This window comes from Mercurialis annua, linkage group LG7 (genome assembly GCF_937616625.2).
Source record: "Mercurialis annua linkage group LG7, ddMerAnnu1.2, whole genome shotgun sequence".
Lineage (NCBI taxonomy): Eukaryota > Viridiplantae > Streptophyta > Magnoliopsida > Malpighiales > Euphorbiaceae > Mercurialis > Mercurialis annua.
Genome location: NC_065576.1, coordinates 11,388,985 through 11,408,245, shown reverse-complemented (window position 1 = coordinate 11,408,245; position 19,261 = coordinate 11,388,985). Strand labels below are relative to the sequence as shown.

The 19,261-nt window shown below is 37.2% G+C and overlaps 1 protein-coding gene across 1 annotated transcript; it reads right to left on the bottom strand.

Annotated features, from left to right (window-relative positions):
- Window positions 1–992: 992 nt before the first annotated feature.
- Window positions 993–2,477, bottom strand: LOC126656332 (senescence-specific cysteine protease SAG39-like). Its single transcript, XM_050350877.2, has 2 exons — window positions 2,007–2,477; window positions 993–1,735 (listed from the first exon to the last, which is right to left on the bottom strand). The coding sequence occupies exons 1-2, from the start codon at window positions 2,425–2,427 to the stop codon at window positions 1,143–1,145; spliced, it is 1,014 nt and encodes a 337-aa protein (XP_050206834.1). The 5' UTR covers window positions 2,428–2,477; the 3' UTR covers window positions 993–1,142.
- Window positions 2,478–19,261: the final 16,784 nt, after the last annotated feature.

Sequence of the window (19,261 nt, the reverse complement as noted above, 5' to 3'; positions counted from 1 at the left end):
ATGAGGAATGCACGACCATATATATCAGACTCACCGCTCACAATTATATAATGAAAAATTCAAAGACCTTTTTATATAGATAAATTTAGTTACATCAGTTGTTAATAACTAGTAATTAGTTGTTAATCGTTAAATGTTAATTTAGCCTTGAACCATTTGGCCCTAATGAAATTCGAAACCAAAATCTTAGAATCGTACTTGGAGGACTTGGCAACTTGGGCTAGGCTTCATTGACCAAAGATTCAAAGACAATTCTTAAATGAGTGAAAGAAATGAGGAAGTAGGTATTAAAAATTAGGGTTAATCCCAATAAAATACAAAATATTTACGGGTTTTGTTAGTTACAGTCAAATCTTTAAAAATGTGCTAGTAATCTATTTTGGGATAACTCAAACATTTTCTAGCCATTTGTGAATCATACCGAAAAATTTACTCCACTTTAGAATAAAATTCATCTCAAAATTTTAAGTTTAGTTCACGAATAGTTAATAAAGGTCTCAAATATCTCAACATAAGCTAAATTAGCCGATTTTTAAAGATTTGCTATAGCTGATAAAACCCACAAACTTTTAGTATTTTATTGAGATTAATCCTAAAAGTTATTTAATCTTATTTGTTTATTTGTTAAAATTTTAATTTTAATATGTTCACAATAATTACAGGATGATTCATTAGAACTTTTTACATATAATTGTTTTTACAATAATCAATATTTAATTTTATAGTGGCTCATTTATATATATTGAAGAGATTATTCTTTATATTTTTATATATTTCAGTGATGAAAGTTTTCCTAATAAAAAAAGATAGAATGATATCTTATATTGAATATAAAACTGAGATAAACTACTCACAGAATAAACTAAGAAATAAAATAGAAATTTAATTAAAAAAATTAAAAAATAGGAATTAAATATTTTTGAAAATATTTTAAAAGTAAAATAGGAAAAATATTAAGTATGTTATGAAATATTTAATTGGTTAAAATGGTATTATAAGCTAACAGTGCATATTTCTATTGAAAGGGACATTAAATTCATAACATTTGCAATTATCACTCGATCAAAAACAAAATGCTAAAGTTGGCCGTAATTCTATAGAAAAACAAATTATTGCTAAAACGTTGATAATAAATAAAAAAACTAAGCTAGTGGATACGAGCAATCCGTGGCTATACCACAAAGACCTTCCTTAGACTGAACGTTTTTCTCCATTCTCACAAACCCTTTCTCTCCCCATTTCTTTCCCCACGAATTCTTTACTAGCCAATACTTTGTCGCCGTATTAGTCCGGCCATATCCGACGACTAAAACCCCGTGGTTTACGTTGGTTCCACAGGTTCCTCTATAGACACCAGAGGAGTAGAATTGAAAGGTTGGTGAACCTGCATCAATCGCCACCGCAACGGGCTGATTTGCCACCGCCTTCATCAAATCTTTTTCGCTATTCATCGGAACTTTTTGGTATCCGGTGATTGTTGCTATTCGTGAATTCACCTTTTTAGGGTCGCATTTTTGTTCGGCTCCTTTGTACGGATATTTAAGGTCACTGGTGATTCCACGATTATTTATAATGAACTTGAAAGCGTCCTCCATTGAACCACCTTTACAGCCTTTGTCTTCGCCTTCCGTGTCGCAATCTACAAGCTCTTGTACTGATAGAGATATTAAATCTTTTTTTGTTATTTTCCATAGTCCTTCGGTTGCTCCCACAGCTGAGAAAGCCCAGCAACTTCCTGTTCATACAAATTAGTAAACAGGTTAATTTCTTGGACACACTCATAAATGTATGATTAAAATTTTAGTGGCACAAACTTTATCTTATATTTAGAACAAAATAAATTTAGATATCAAAGTATAGTGTACTTTTTAAATATACCGTGAACATATTTTATTTTACCATATGGTCAGATAATTTTATAATTATTTAAATTAAATTGAAATAGTAAACTAACATGAAATTAAATAACATAATTGTTGGATTTCAACATCATGCATCTTACTTACCGCAAGTTCCCTGATCTTTGACATTAGTAACAACATGTTTTTCTGTCCAGTCCACGACAGAAGGTGGATAACTAACATTTTCATATTTAAATGGTGTTGCCGCCATTAATGAACTAGCAACAGGTCTTTTATAGGCAGTCCACGAAACTCTAAATTCTTCATTAGTTAAATCAGCAAACTGGTTAATTCCAAGCTTATATGATTCCTCACCACCAGCATTAAATTTCTCAATGAACTCAACATTGTGCTTGAATATCGCAAACCTTTTTAATTTCTCTTCGTCACTTTTATAAGACTTTCCGTGCTCTGCAAGCCATTGATCGTATCTTTCCGCCATTGTTAATTCTTGAAGCTCACGGGAGGTACACTCATTAGCGAAAATTAAGAAGAGAGCAATCGATAAAAATCGCAGCAAAGCCATTTTAGATGCAGTGTTTTTGAGTTTAGTGTGATTGTGTTTGATGAGTTAATGATGAGCAACTATGTCTTAAATAGGGTTTAGAAGAGATGTAGAACTGAAATATTCAAAGTGTTAGAACATTGTTATGTGGGTAGTTCCAATAATAGGAGTGATGTGAAAGTTTCAAAGTGTGACATGTGTTAAAAAATGAATATTATGAGGTTTTAAGTATTCGAATAACTGAAATCTTATTAGATCTTGGAGTATTGGATGTAGAAAGAATTCAGGACATTTATCCAAGTATATAGGGTCACTCATTGTAATAAAGTGGAGAAATTCTCTTTACAAAGACAGTCTAGTGTGTTTTTAATATTTTTTTTTTTAAAATTAATTAATTAATTGTTGTGTCATCTTATAATAAGGTGTGGAATGTATAAATATTTTTTTTAGAATTACTGTAGAATTATAAAAAGATAATAAATTTTAAACTTCTTACTAATTTGTTGTACATATGCAATAATTATTTGGAAAAATTAAATCTTAAGTAAATTATTTTGTAAGTTGATGTTCTTGTTGGAAATTCCATAGTTAAACATAAAAAGCAACGGGAATTAAAAAGTAAATTTTAAAATCTAATTTCTTAAATATTACTCTTTTTTATTTATTATTTGAAAAGGACAGTATTTGTAGAAAGATTTGATCATTGAAAGAAAACATCGGGCTGCAAATGGAATTTCTCGACTGACGGAAATCCGTCACTAAATGTATTGGAATCGGCAGTCACTTGTCCCTCGTAAATTAAGCACGAAAAATAAATAGTTCTGATGTATATAACTTTTCTAGGATTTCTATTTATTGACAACTTTTTTTGTCGATAAATTCGTGAGAGACTCTACTTTGCATCAGAAATTGTTTTTGAGCCGACATATACTCGATGGTTTTTAGCCATAAGGAGTTCATTGACAGATATCTATTTTCTGACAGAATTGCTCTAATTCCAAAGGAAAAGTCCATGGCAATCGTAAATTTTAGTACAAGTAATTATAAATTGTATCCTTACCTTTCTAACCATATAGAAAAAAGATGCTGAAATAGAATAAATTTTCTGTAATGTATAAAATTATTATTCATTTATTCATGTCATATAACACTTAACATTATATTTATGAATGAAGCTTCTACTCGGAGTCGCAAGAATCTGGAGCCGAGGAGGATCTCGTAGCGTCGTCTTTCATATTAACACTCGCCACAAAATTATTGGTAGGCGCGTTATCGTTGAAATTTGAATCACTGCCGGTCCATATTGCTAGCTTTTCATACTCCAGAATCCTTGTCGGCCTCGTTATCGTTGAAATTTGAATCGCTGTCGGTCCATATTGCTAGCTTTTCATACTCCTGAATCCTTGTCGGCCTCTTTTTCGAAGAAAATACATGGCTATTTGCGGCTGAGCTAATCCACCTATCAGTAAAAGTTCTTATTCTTTATATAAAAATAATTATAATATATTTTTATAGTTTGTTTTTTGGGTTTTTAATAAAATTAAACTGAACAATTTTTTAAAAAAATTTATATTATAAAAACCATATTTATTATTTTAAGCTCGGTTTGATTTTTCAGTTTGTTTGGTTCAGTATACGCCCCAAGTACGTGTACTCAACCTCAATAAAAAAATACATCTGAGCTAAACTTTTGTCAATAGCAGCAGCATGCAACAATTGTAAAAGAAGAAGAAACCTCTAAAATCCAGTTTTTATAATTAAAATAAAACACAGTTTTACTTCTACATTATTTTTTTTCTTATTAAAAAATAATTACTTCATAATTTATAGTAATAATTTTAAGGAAAAAAAAAGAACTGCATCAGGTGTAACAAGAGCAATTTGTCTTAACTTCAACTTTTATGAGCAGAGCAAATTCTCATATTCTCCATTAAGACAAATGAAACACTACAAGAGGATTCAACTATTCTTGGGAGCAGCGGAATTTGCGATGGCTCCAAGATATTCGGAGAGATGGAACCCTAGTCCTGAACGTCGCGTTCATGGACTGCCGATCAGCATCAGCTACCGCCAGACACCGATCACCAAGAACAACTACTCAGATATACAGGCATCACGCAGCAATCCTATTCCATTGGAGGTTACAATTCCAGCTCGAAAATTACAAAACCAGGCCAACAACGTTGTTAATGATGTTAACACAGGGATTTCACATGACTCAATTATCCACCAGGAGGAGAAGAGAAGGTTGATTTACTTTGAGAACTTTCCTAAAACATGGAGATTTAGAGACCTAGAGAAAGTTTTTGCGAGATACGGCGTCGTCGGTAGAGTCTCCTTAGCAACTAAACTTTCCAAGAGAAATTGTAGCTTCGGGTTTCTTAGGCCTGAATCAGAGAAACCCATGTCGTGGATTCTCAGTCAATTGAATATGATCGCAATTGGTAAATTCAAACTTAGGGCATATGTTTCCAGGTTTCCGGAAGCTAAACAGAACCCTAGCATAAAGGCTGAGATAAAGAAAGTGCAACCTAGGACTATCAGCTCTCCCTCTTTCAGAGATGGTAGATCATACAAAGATGTCATGTGTGCAGGTTCACAGCAGATTGATGATCACAGAGAGATGACAGGTTTGGGGAATGTTCAATTGGCAGCGGTGACTGTTCAAGAGGTTACAGTGGAGACAGGCAATGCAGGTTGGATGGTAAGATCAATTGTTGGTAGGGTCAATAACATTCAAAAAATTCTTCACACAAAGAATTTTCTTCTTGAGAAGCAGATTAAGGTTCAGAATGTTTCGCTAATGGGAGGCAATCTCATATTGCTCACTTTTGATTCAATTTTTAATGCGGAGGAATTTATTGTCAACGTTGGTCAAACACTCATGGATTTTTTCCAATCTTTTATCTGGGCGGAAGACTATCAGCATTGTTTCTTACGCCTGGTTTGGGTCTCAGTGACCGGAATTCCTTGTGTGCATTGGTGTTCGAAAACGTTCAAACAGATAGGAGATGCCTTGGGTGAGACGATTTCAGTTCATCAACTGGTAGAAAAGAGGGAAATGTTAGACTCAGGACTGGTCCTAATCTCAACTACATGCAGTTTTATTAATCAGTCAATTGTTTTGAAAATTGGTGAGGAGAAGTTTGCAGTTCACGCAACTGAATCGTGTCAACCGGTTTGTTTTGAAGAATCTGAAATCTCTTCAAGCTCATGGGACTCTGATGGTGGTAAAAATTCTAGAAAGGAAATCTACTCTACTGAATCTTCTCTAAAGGGGGTTAACTTACTACAATCCTTCGATACTGTTGTAGCAGATACAATTGTGGAAAATGGTAGTAGCGGTTATTATGATGAACAATTGTTGGGAGGACCTATGAGGACATATTCTTATGTTCCTAAAGATAGCAGCATGGCAATTCATGAAGAGGAGTTCACCAAAATCATTCAAAGAGAAGAAATTTTCTGTGAAAATGCAGGGAATATATGTGAAAATGCAGGAAACATAGAGGAGCAGTTGGAGCAGCTAATTGACGAGCAAACAACAGCTAATTCTCTGAAGCAGCCATACTTGGGGGACGTGAATATTATAGACAGGTGTGTTAATGGAGAACAAATCCAAAATATTGTGGAGGGTAGTGAGGAGTCTTTTATTAACAGTGTGAGTAAGCTTCACAATGAGCAGAATGAGGGGAATTTAACAACTTTGGCAACTAAAACCAAATCGGCATGCAGACCTTTAAAGTTAATTAATATTTTGGGTGCTGTTGTGAATGGCTCAGAATCTCAAATGGAAGTAGAAAGGGAACTCTCAGACACAGACGTTGCTAACATGAGTCGTTTGAATAAAATGGCCATGGTTCCGGATCCTTTGGCCACTCCGGAAGACGAAGCTACGTTGACATGGAATATGGGACATGATTTGGGGATTTTTGATAGGAAATCTAAATCAGCAACGGTGTCTAAATTGGCACATAATCTGGCTCTGACAGCCGATAGACAGTAACTTTTTTTCCATTTCAAGGTTTTTTTCAGTTACTATGTCTTTCCCATTATCCTTTGTTTCTTGGAATTGCCGAGGTGGGATTTCTTTTAGTAGAAAGCAGAATTTATTAAAAACATGGTAGCTAACAATAATCTCTCGTTCATTGGGTTATTGGAGTCGAAAAAAGAGATTATTGATGACTTTCTTGTTAGAAAGCTTTGGCCGAACTTAGATTACAAGTTTGATTTTATTCCTTCTGTTGGTGCTTCGGGTGGTATTTTACTTATTTGGAATTCTATTCTGCTGCGGAATGTTTTAATATCCAAAGGTAATAGATGTACTGTTCTGGATTTTATGTTTGAATCTATCCCTTATAGGCATATTTTGATTTATGCCAGTAACTTGGTCTCGGAAAGAATGGTTTTTTGGAGGGAGCTTGGTGTGTATTTGTGTTTTTCAGGGATCATCTTCATAAGTGGGGATTTCAATGAAACACTTTCTCCAAATGACAGAATGCATGGTTCGGATTTTACGCCGTCAATGATTGCTTTGCGTGACTTTGTCAACAACGCGGAGCTGCTTGACCTTCCGTTACAAGGAGGAGTTTCACTTGGCAAAACTCTCATTCTAGATCCCGGATAGATAGATGCTTGATCTCTGCTTCTTCTAGTTCTCTTTGACCTCGTATGTCTTTATTGGCAATGCCTAGAGGTCAATCTGACCATGTGCCGATGTGCTTCCGTTCAGCAGAAAAGATAGACTGGGGTCCTAAACCGTTCAGATCCATTGATGCATGGTGGAATCATGAGGATTTTGAGGAATTTGCAAAAGATAAATGGGGTGTGATTTGTTCGCGTTCTTCTAATATTGTGCAGAGATTAAAGGAATTTAGGAGTTGCATTAAGGGATGGAATTATGATGTATTTGGTGACCAAGCCAAAAAAATCAAATTGCTTACAGATGATATTTTATCCAAGGAGATAGCAGGAGATTCCGGATTGTCAACTGAAGCTGAGGTTTAGGAATTGTCTAAGCTCAGAGAAGAACTGTGGACAGCAGAGAAGAGATTAGAGTCTCTTTGGGTTCAGAAATCTAGAGTTAAATGGAGTGTTGCAGGTGATAAGAACACAAATTTTTTCCATAGTATGGCTTCCATCCACTATAGAAATAATCACATTTCATCGATTCAAGTGGATGATTCGACCTTCTCTGAACCTAAAGACATCAGATTTCAGATCAGGGAGTTCTATAGAAAGTTATACAGCAGAGCAGATAGTTGCCGGTTTGATATTTCAGGATTGAGTTTCAGCCGGTTGTCAGATGGGGATGCTGAGTTGCTGATTCGGCCTTTCTTGGAGAAAGAAATTTGGGATGCCGTTTGTTCTATGGGGGAGAAGAAAGCTCCAGGTCCTGACGGCTTTAATTTCTACTTCTATAAGAGAGCGTGGCCATTTATGAAAGACGCATTTGTGAAGTTTTTTGCTGATTTCTTCAATTTCAATATCCTTCCCAAGGGTATTAATTCTTCTTTCATGGTTTTGGTACCAAAGATTGCGGGTTCTTCTCATATTACTGATTATCGGCCGATCAGTCTGGTGAATGGGTTCTTTAAATTACTGTCGAAAACGCTTTCGAGAAGAGTAGCACCGCTTCTTACCAACTTAATCTCAGAGAATCAGCATGCTTTCTTGAAAGGTAGAAGTATACAGGAATGCTCTATGATAGCTAATGAGTTTGTCCACTTAGCGTCAAAGAAAAAAGAGAAACTCATTGTTCTGAAACTTGACTTTCAAAAGGCTTTCGACAGTATCGAATGGGATTATTTGTTTGCGGTTATGGAATGTATGAAGTTTCCTAAAAAATGGCTGGACTGGATGTCTTGTTGTTTTTCTACTGCTACAACGGCTATTCTTGTTAATGGTAGTCCAGTAGATCCTATCAACCTTCAAAGAGGAGTTCGTCAAGGTGATCCGATTTCTCCTTACCTTTTTGTTATTGCTGTTGAAGGTCTTAAGAGTCTTATGGACCGTTCTATGGAGTTGGGTTTTACTCGTGGGTTCTCATTCTCTGAGAATCATGATCCTGTCTCGTTGCTTCAGTTTGCGGATGACACAATTCTATATCTTCCATATGATGTAGTGCAGCTCCAGAATTTGACTCGTATTCTGAGATGCTTTGAACTCATCTCTGGGCTTAAGATTAACTTCCATAAAAGCTCCATTATGGGAATTAATGTCAGTGAGATTGATATTTTGTCAGTAGCGGAGGTTGTAGGCTGTCGAGTTGAATCTTTTCCGATTAAATACTTGGGTCTTCCTTTGTCTAATAGAAGGCTCTCAGTTGGTTCTTGGGATTTTGTGGTAGAGCGCTTCAAATCCAAATTGGCTTTATGGAAAGGATCGCTTCTTTCTCCTGCAGGAAGGTTAATTCTTATTAAATCTGTCCTGTTTAGCGTTCCGGTCTATTTCATGTCTATTTTCAGTATGCCGAGATCATTTCAGTCCCTGCTTGAGTCATACATGAAGCGTTTTCTTTGGAAAGGAGATGTCAGTTCCTGTGTCCTTAGTTAAGTTTCTTGGAGGGTGATTTGTCAGGATTTCAGAAATGATGGGCTGGGTATTTCTAATTTGCAGGTTAGAAACCAAGGATTGCTTCTTAAGTGGATTTGGAAGCTTAGAACAACTTCGTATCATTCCTTGTGGTTTAAAGTTGTTTCTAATTGTTCAAAAGTGGTTGATTGGGATTTTTTGTTAAATGGTGAGGTGGGGAAGATGTCGTTTATTTGGAAGGGTATTAAAAGATCGTGCTGTCATGATAAAAAGGTCTGGAATACTTTTGTGGAAAATTTGAATTTTAAGATAGGCATGGGCAATTCCATCTCTCTGTGGTTTGATAATTGGATGGGAGTGGGTATGGCTATGAATTTATTTCCTAGACTTTTTCATCTCTCCAATCAAAAACGAGTTTCAATTGATATGGTTTGGTCGGAAGGATGGAAATGGCGTAGGAGATTGAGAGGTGATGAATTGTTATTGCTATCGAATTTACAGGCAGCGTTTAGAAGCATAAATCCTCATCTGAATAGACCGGATGTTGTTGTTTGGAAAGATAAATCCGGGGTTTATTCCTCCGCTTCTTTTTGTAAATTATTACAGGCGGAGTCTATGGTTCAATGTGCAGCAGATAATTTGGAGAATGAGGGTGAAGAAAATACGCGGACTGAGGAGGCTGTCAATGCTTCGGTCACAGTGGGGAGAAATGAGGGTGAATTTCTATCAGGTGGGTCCTATGGCGTGCATGGCACTGTTCATAGGAATAATTTTTCTGCTTTACCAAATGTTTTGGTTGGGTTATATGCGGTAGTGGATAATATAAATGTTGAGTTGGATGGGCTTCTTCCGGCTGAGTTGGATGTGGTCCCTATTTTAAGTGAAGGTGCAAGAGATTGGGTAGCAGTTGATGATAGAGCTGGGCAGGGTATTATTCATAGGCAAGTTTTACATACATTACATAGGTCTTCGGTTTTGTTTGGTGAGGACCGTGTTGCTGTGCTTGCGAGAAGGAATTCTATTTTTCTTGAGGTATGGAATTCTCTAGCTCCTCCTCGAGTTAAGTTTTTTACATAGATTTTTATTCATAATAGAGTACCTTCGTTGTCGTTTCTTGCATATCAAGCGATTATCTCTATAGATAACTCTTTGTGTTCATTGTGTGGGGAGTTGGAAACACAGGATCATATTTTTATTCACTGCGTCTTTGCTAGACAAATTTGGATGGTCGTCATTCAAAGGTTAGAGATTTCGTGGTGTTGTCCTTCTTCTTTCAGGGATTTTATGATTCAATGGTTCCATATTATTCCGTCTGGTCCGTATTCGAAATTGTGGAGACTTCTTTGGTTTATCATGATTTGGGAAATATGGAAGTGCAGGAATGGTAAAGTATTTCAGAATGTGGAGAAGGATGCTGAGTCAGTTATTTTCAAGAGTTTTTCTCATGCGGTTTTTCTTTTTAAAATCTGTAATAAGGATTTTGCTTATACGGGTTTAGATTTATTTAGGAATCCCACTTGTATTTTGTTCTCAGGTACGTGATGTTTTGCCTTTTCTTGAAGTCGTAGCCTCTAGTGTGCCGCCTTGAGTGTGCCACTTCTTGTGCGAAAGCTTTACGTTGAGTTTTTTTTTGCCTCTTTTGGTGGCTTTAATATACATATTATTCATCAAAAAAAACACTACAAGAGCAAAATGAGCGCTGGAGAAGGAATTATACATGAAAAACAGAGCACATGAAAGCTTACTCTGCCAACCAGGGTTTCTTTGCTCCTTGTTCAGAGGAATTATAAGAGTAGTTATGACTTTTTAAATTTTTGAAATATAAAATAAAAATTAAAAAATGTCTTGAATTCTTTTTTTTTTTGATAGGAAGATATCCTGAATTCTTTATTGCTTTTGTATTGTTTCTTAGTTGTTAGATTGTTTTTAATTAAGACTCTTTTGCCATCAGGGGCAGGGGTAGAACCAGACATAAGCCTGAAAGGGCGTCCGCCCCCGTATATTTTTTTTATATATAAAAATACCCTTCAACTTTTTTTTTACATAAACTAGTTTTGCCCCTGTTTGCCATCCACTGCTTTGTACTAGGACAAGTTCATTTGAGAACATAGGCAAAAAGATAAAGAAAAAAAGATGGGGAAAAAAGAAGAGAATCGATAGATTTAGGTTAAGTTTTTAGTGATGAATTGCCAACGGGAAACTTGTCGCTAAAAACTAATTAACATGCCATTTTCTATGGTCGCTATGTAGCGACAGATATATAGATCTGTCGCTATTTGAGTGAAGGTATATGGTCCCTCACTAGTTAGCAACAGATTTAAGGATATGTCACTAATTCTTAAATCCGTCGCTACTTAATTCACCGCTAAAATCCTCTTGGAAAAAATGGCGCCATGTTGGCGCCTTAGTCCCGCGCGTCGCTAATCCGTAGAGACTTTAGCAATGGACTAATCCGTTGCTAAAACAAGAATCTGCGATGGAAATGTAGTCCGTCGCTAACATTCGTCGCTAAAATAATATTTTCTAGTAGCGGTAACTAAGTGTTCATAAATCAGATTATCACATGTCCCTCGTAAATTAAACAACAACAAAAATAATTCTATAACTTTTCTGAAGAATTCAAACCCATTAACAACTTTGTAAATTCGCGAAAAATTTCTACTTTGCATCAAAAAAAATTCTCAACCGGCACATTCTCGATGGATTTTAGCCATAAAAAATTCATCGATGGATATCTGTTTTCCGACATAACTAATTTGATTCCGAAACTAAAGTTTGTCGATAATCCAATAAATGTCAGTACTAGTAATAAAAAAGTCAATTTCGGAGAAGGCTTGTTCGCCCCTTTTTAGAGTAGGTCTATTCGCCCCTTTTTTAGGAGATTTTTTACCAGCCGGCAGACTCTCGATGGATTTTAGCCGTAAAAATTTCATCAACGGATATCTGTTTTCTGATGGAATTTCTTCGATTTAAAAAAAAACGTTGTATGTCGATAACCCAATAAATTTTAATACTAGTAGTAAAAACTCAATTTAGGAGAAGTCTTATTCTGTCACGACCCGATTTTACGGCATCACAACCGGCCCTAGGGAACGGAAGTGGTGTTAAGCGGAAAAAACCATACATTTGTTCGGGAGAAAACCGAGACTTCAACTCTCATTGCATAGCATACATAAAACGCTCGAGAAAAAATAACATTGATATATATGTAAATACATGGCAATCGCCTCACATTAAACCATCCAACATCATATTACAGAAAACATAAATAAAGTAAATACAACAAGACATCTACTAACTACTGTGGGTTAGAATGAAAACGTCAAATTTCTTTGAAAACCGAACGTCCGAAGTGAAAATAAAAGTCCACTAAGTTTACTCGATAAAACCAGAAAATGGAAACATCAACGGGGTCAGTCGGAACTGAGTGAGTTCTATAAGTTATATCTAATTATCAAGTTCATAAATAAATCGAATAATACATATATATAATCAATACTGAAATCAATGGAACCCTAAACCTCAATTTTTTTTGATGAATAGTATGTATATTAAAAGCCACAAGGAGTGGCAAAAGACCTTAACTCATAAGCTTTCGCACAAGAAGTGGCACACTCAAGGTGGCACACTAGAGGCTACAACTCAGAGAAAGGACAAGGAGAACAAAGTCATCTGTCCGAAAACAGGATACAAAAAGGATTTCTAAAAAAATCCAATCCCGAGTAACTAAAATCCCTATTACAACATTTAAAAAAGAATGCTGCCTTTGCAAAACAGTTAAAAAACAACGTCTCTTTGCTTGAGTCTTTATGCTGAAAGACTCTGATGTTCCTGCATTTCCATATCTCCCATAAAACCAAGAACGAAAAAACTTGCCAAAGCTTCCAATACGGCCCTTTTGGAATAATATTCAACCATTGTATCACAAAATCACCAAAAGAGTTTGGGAAAGACCAAAGAACATCGAGTTTTTGGAGTATGCCGCACCAAATATTCCGAGCAAAAAGACAATGAATGAGAATATGATCTTGAGTCTCAACCACACCACAAAGCGAACATAAGGAATTATCAACCGAGACTATAGAACGTAATGCTAAAAAATCTAGGGAAGGAATCCTACCATGCAACGCAAGCCAAATAAAGAATTTGACTTTAGGAGGAGCACAAGATTTCCACGCTGAATCAAACAAAGTATAAGTCCCATTCATATCCCTACCATTAAGAGTATCTACTGAGCCATGTCGTGTATCATGAAATGAATTAGGAGGGAAATTACCAGCTGAGGGATGATTTAATAAAGCATGACGTCGTTCACCATTATCAAAAGCAGCAGGTTGGCGGACTCCATAATCAGCAGTGGACGCAGCATAAGGACCAGAAAAAATGCAGGAAGCAGTAGCAGGTTGGTGAAGCTGAATATCAGAATGGGGATGAGCTAATGGAACAGCAGCAGGTCTAGAAGTGGAAGGATGACGCTCAGAGGAAGCAGCAGCAGGTTGGAGGTTTTGCAGGTCTGAACCCCGACGTTGTTCATCAATTGCAGCCGAAGAATGACGATGAGAAGCATTACCCACAGGTTGATGATTTACAAAAGAAGCAGCAGGTCTCCTAGCAGTAGAAGACACAACAACTGAACCAGGCCCATAAGATTGATGAAATAGCTGAATAAAAGAAGCTGAGCTATATAATTTGGAATTAGAGTTCCAATAAACCCTATCTTTCATTCCCAAGGTGGCATTGACAGCATTAAAACGAGATTGAAGCTCAACCAAAATAAGGTTTTCAGCTCCTCTTAAACGACGTCTCCAACGCCAACCCGTATCCCAAACATCACGGATAGTAGCATTTTTTTGGTTTGAGAGCTTATAAAGCCGCGGAAACAACTGTAACGACGAACCATACCCGAGCCAATTGTCATTCCACAATGAAACACTGGCTCCATCACCAATGGAATATTTTAAATTATTGATGAAAATACCCCAAACCTTGGTATCATTGCAGCAAATCTTCTTTATGCCCTTCCAAATAAATGACAATTTTTTCACATCCCCATGAACTAAAAAATTCCAATCAACAACCGACGAACAATTAGACACCACCTTAAACCATAAAGAGGTACCATTATTAATTCTCAAATTCCAAATCCATTTTAAAAGAAGGCTTTGATTTCTAAGGTGAAGATTAGAAATACCCAACCCCCCATTAGCAAAGTCCTGACAAATAACCTTCCAAGCAACCTTACAAAGAGATCTAGCAAACCCATCTCCCTTCCAGAGAAAACGCATCATATAAGACTCTAACTGCTTCTGAATATGAATGGGCATACTAAAAACGGACATGTAATAGACTGGAACGCTGAATAATACTGACTTAATAAGTACTAACCTTCCTGCAGGAGAAAGCAGAGAACCCTTCCAGAAAGCCAATCTTGACTTAAATCGCTCAACCACACTGTCCCAAGAATTGATAGAAAGCTTTCTATTTGTAAGAGGAAGACCAAGGTACTTTAAAGGGAAAGAACCAACCTTACAGCCAACCGTGTGAGCTGCCAATGACAAATCAATATCATTCACGTTAACTCCTGAAATGGAGCTTTTGTGAAAATTTATCGTCAAACCAGAGATCAATTCAAAACAACGAAGGATACGAGTCAAATTCCTAAGTTTTTCAATATCAAAAGGAATGAAAAGAATTGTATCATCCGCAAACTGGAGAAGAGAGATAGGGTCATGATCCGCCGAATAACAATAACCCTGAGTGAGTCCCAATCCACAAGAACGGGCAAGAATCTGTTTTAATCCTTCAACTGCAAGAACAAAAAGATAAGGGGAGATCGGGTCTCCCTGACGAACTCCTCTTTTAAGAGGAAAAGGATCAATCGGACTGCCATTGACTAAAACTGAAGTATTGGCCGAGGAAAAACAACTAACCATCCACTCTATCCATTTGTCAGGAAAATTCATACACCGCAACACAGAAATCAAATAATCCCAATCGATACTGTCAAAAGCTTTGTGGAAATCAAGCTTTAGAACAAGCAGTTTCTCTTTCTTGTACGAAGCAGAATGAACAAGTTCATTAGCTATCATGGAACACTCTAGAATGCTTCTCCCTTTTAAAAAAGCGTGCTGGCTGTCAGAAATTAAATTAGCAAGAAGCGGTGCTAATCTTCGAGAAAGAACCTTCGAAAGAAGCTTGAAGAGGCCATGGACTAAACTGATAGGTCTGTAGTCCTTGATATTAGAGGACCCTGCCACTTTGGGAATTAAAACCATGAAGGAGGAGTTAATGCCTTTTGGTAATATATTGAATCGAAAAAAATCCGAAAAGAAACCAACAATTGCATCCTTCATAAAAGGCCAAGCTCTCCGGTAAAAAAAGAAGTTGAAGCCATCAGGTCCTGGAGCCTTTTTTTCACCACAAGAGCAAAGAGCGGCAAAGATCTCGTTCTCCATAAACGGTCTAGTCAGAAAAGCAGCATGCGGATCCGTGACTTTAGAGAAAGACAACCCTGATAAATCATAATCTACTCTGTCCCTCTTGCTGTAAAGAGTAGTAAAGAATTCCCTGATATGGAATCTGATATCCTCAGGCTCAACATAAATAACATCATCCACCTGAATAGAAGAAATGTGGTTGTTTCTATAATGCGTAGAAGCCATACTATGAAAAAACTTTGTGTTTCTGTCCCCCTCCACATTCCATTTCAATCTGGATTTCTGAACCCATAAAGAATGAACTCTTCTCTCTGCATTCCAAAGATCTGATTTGAGCATGGACATCTCCTCCTTTTCGGCCTCAGTTAGCAACCCGGATTCTGCAACAATCTCCTTAACAAGAATTTCATGGGAAAGCTCCTTAATGCGTTTGTTCTGGTCGCCAAAAACCTCTGATTCTATTTTTTAATTTTTTGTCGCAGTTCTCTTAACCTCTGAATGAGATTTTGAGAATTTTGACAAACTGAATCCCAACTCTCAGATACAAAATTTCCGAATTCCTCATGTTCCCACCAAGAATCAATTGAGCGAAAAGGCTTAGGCCCCCAGTCAAAAGCATTAGCACTGCGAAAGTGAATAGGAACGTGATCTGACTGACCTCTAGGCAAAGCTGATAGCGTCATATGGGGCCAAATGGTGCCGGCGGTAGCAGAAACTAAACATCTGTCGATACGTGATTTTGAAAGAGAATTCTGCCAAGTAAAAAGCCTTCCCTGAAGTGGAAGATCCAGAAGCTCTGAACTGTTAACAAAATCACGAAAAGCCAACATCGAAGGAGTAAATCCAGTACTATTCCACCTGTCCTCAGGAAAAAGGGTGTCATTAAAATCCCCACTGATAAGAATGGTTCCTACGAAACCCATGAGGTGAGAAAGCTCTTGCCATAACAACAATCTCTCAGAAGAAACATTGCTTGCATAAACAAGGATATGACGGTAGCGATTAAAATCAAAGACAAAGTCAATAGCAATCCATCTAGAACCCTTAGTAATCGCGGAATTACTAATCAGGACAGAGTTCCAGATAAGAACTAAACCACCTGAGGCACCCACAGAAGGAATCCAATCAAAACCATAATCCAAATGGGGCCATAAATTGCGGATGAGAAAATTATCAACAATTTCTTTCTTGGACTCCACAAGTCCAATAAACAATAAATCATGTGTAGTGACCATCCGACGGATAAAATTCTGTTTTCTACTATTGAATAACCCTCCTCGACAATTCCAAGAGACAAAAGATAGGGGCAAAGACATGGACAGGAAAAAAAACCTCGAAAGGAAAAAGAACCTTAATTTTGTTGAATTCCAGTAGTAGAACCCATTTTTTGCGCTAGTTTGCGCATAGTTGCTGATCTGGTTTCACGCTGTAGAATACCCAGATCATGCCCGATTTGCCATTTCTTGCTTACCTCATCTTCTTGTGTTGATACCTCTGATAAATCTCTATTGACACCATTAATTCGATTCATATTCACAATATCAGCATCCGATAAATCATCTCCACTTATCAACTCTTTGGTAGAGCCTGATATGATATCTCCCAATCTGTCAATTTTCTTTCTCTGGCGTTTACTAGAATCTGTAATCTTTCCGCCAAGTTCCTTCCCAACTCTTTGTTTCGAACCCAATGATTCAACAACCTGCTGAGTATCGACCACAAATGAAGCATCTCGTCGATCCTCTTTGTTGAGATTATTTGTCTCATCCTCCAAATCATTTAATTCTAAGCCCAAGACCTGAACTGGATGTACCTGTACTGGATAAAGTTTCTCCCCCAAGAAATGCTGAACAGGTACATCTACCTGCTGCATATCCACGCTCAATCGATTCTGTTGCAGTGTTTCTCCTCCACTCGAAGGCTGATGTTCCTGGATAATTTCTTCTCTCAATATCTGTTGCCCAGGTGCAATTTCCACGCTCAGCTGGTGATTAATAACCACATTACGCTGTTCAATATCCATTGACTGCTGTATTATTGCTTCACTGCTTGAAGTCAGCTGCTGTTTATCGCCCAAAACCTGCTGTTCAACATCCAAAAACTGCTGTTCATCGTTAAAAACCTGCTGCATTGAATCTGCATTATTCGGAATATGTTGTATTATGTCTTCGCTGCTTGAAGTCAACCGCTGATCATCTCCAAAAACCTGCTGTTCAACACCCAAAACCTGCTGTTCATCGTTTAAAAACTGATGCATTGTTTTTTCATTATTCAAAATCTGTTGTCCTTGAAATTTGTTCGGTTCCTCAATAGGTTCAATGATAACATTCTTCGAATAACCAGAAAAAGAAGAAAATCCCGCATCCCTTTCGGAAATTAAAGGTAAAGGTTCCTCAAAGAGCAATGAACGATTACACTCCACAAGACGATCAATGAGAGCCCCTCCAAGCATGTGATCATGAAACGACTCCTCTCGTTCAACGAAAATTTCAGCAACCTCCGTGTTGAAAGAATCAAGCAAATTAATGCTAGGAATGGTAGATTGTTCTACTCCCATAACTGATGATTCACCTTTCTCACCATAAGCAATAAAATCAATTGGCTTGTCAATTTCCTTGATAAATACGGGATAGGATTTATCACCACATATCACCTCCAGCGAGTGATTAATGTGACGGCAATAACTCGAGATAAGGACACAACCCATATCAATCCGTTTTCTATTCGCAATGTCTGGATCAATTAAAACCGTCTCCCCGACCATGTTACCTATTTCCTCAAACAGAATAGCCGACCAAAGGCAAATAGGTAACCCAGTTATAGAAATCCACACTAGACGGTTAAGGACGTGATCAAAATTCTTTGCCCAAACGAAGGATTGAAAATAATCCTTAAGAGAACAATCAACATTCTGCATAAAATTGTTAGCAACAATAGCAGAATTAAAAGTTAATAATAAAAGGTTACCTCCCATGAATGACAATTTCTCGAAATCAATGTTATGATTCGATAGAAAAATCTTTGCCTCTAGAATTGATTCGATATTGTTAGCCCTAGCAACAATAGACCTTTGAATCCAATCTACATCCGTTGCTACTCCAGCCATGATCTGGTTTGACAGCCTTAATTTCATATCACATGAGACAGCAGCTGCCTTGCTCGAAGAGGCTTCAGAGATCGCACCCTTGGTGAAAAAATCACGGTAGGATCTGTTGTCACGCAGTGCCGGTGATAGAATAGGTCTGCTATGATGAATAATGGCTTTCTGTTCACGAGCTTGTGGCTGACTCGTTTGTTTAGTTGGGAATTTTGCGAGAAACGCGCGAAGCTTAAATCGCCCAATACAGATTAGGTTCAGCTGTTCAATAATCCAAACTGTGGATCTATCTGAATCCGGTCTGAAGAAACCGAAGCTGACATTCCGTTTCGTGAGTTTCGTTGCTAAAGAAACTCTGCCCTTCACACCATACCTAGCAAATACCTTCTCTAAATCATGGTATCTCCATGTTTTAGGGTAATTCTCGAAATAAATAACCCTAGGGTCGTCTTGTGAACCAGAGAAGCTTCGTTGTTGCTGTGTTGCCTGGATTGTTGCATGGGTTGCATGATTTTTGGTGAGATTAGGGTTAGGGTTTTTGGTGGGGTTTGGGAGGAGAGAGGGGAGAGACATACCTGCGGGTAAGACTTTTTTCATACCCCTAAACCTCAATTTCTTCATATTCTATAATACCATCAAAAATCTAAGTAATCGTGAAGGCCGGAAATTTAATCCGTCGAGTACACTCACCGATCTATCCCTTAATCCACAATCCAATTCCATAATCCAAGGATTCATGAGGCTCTGATACCATGAAGAAAAGTATAAAAGAAATGTATTGAACTTA

Bases quoted from the DNA above. Each gene is read 5' to 3' on its own strand.
- LOC126656332 (XM_050350877.2), bottom strand. From the start codon at position 2,427: ATGGCTTTGCTGCGATTTTTATCGATTGCTCTCTTCTTAATTTTCGCT. The intron at 1,736-2,006 runs GTAAGTAAGATG...TTGTATGAACAG, and splicing joins CAAAGATCAGGGAACTTGCG to GAAGTTGCTGGGCTTTCTCA.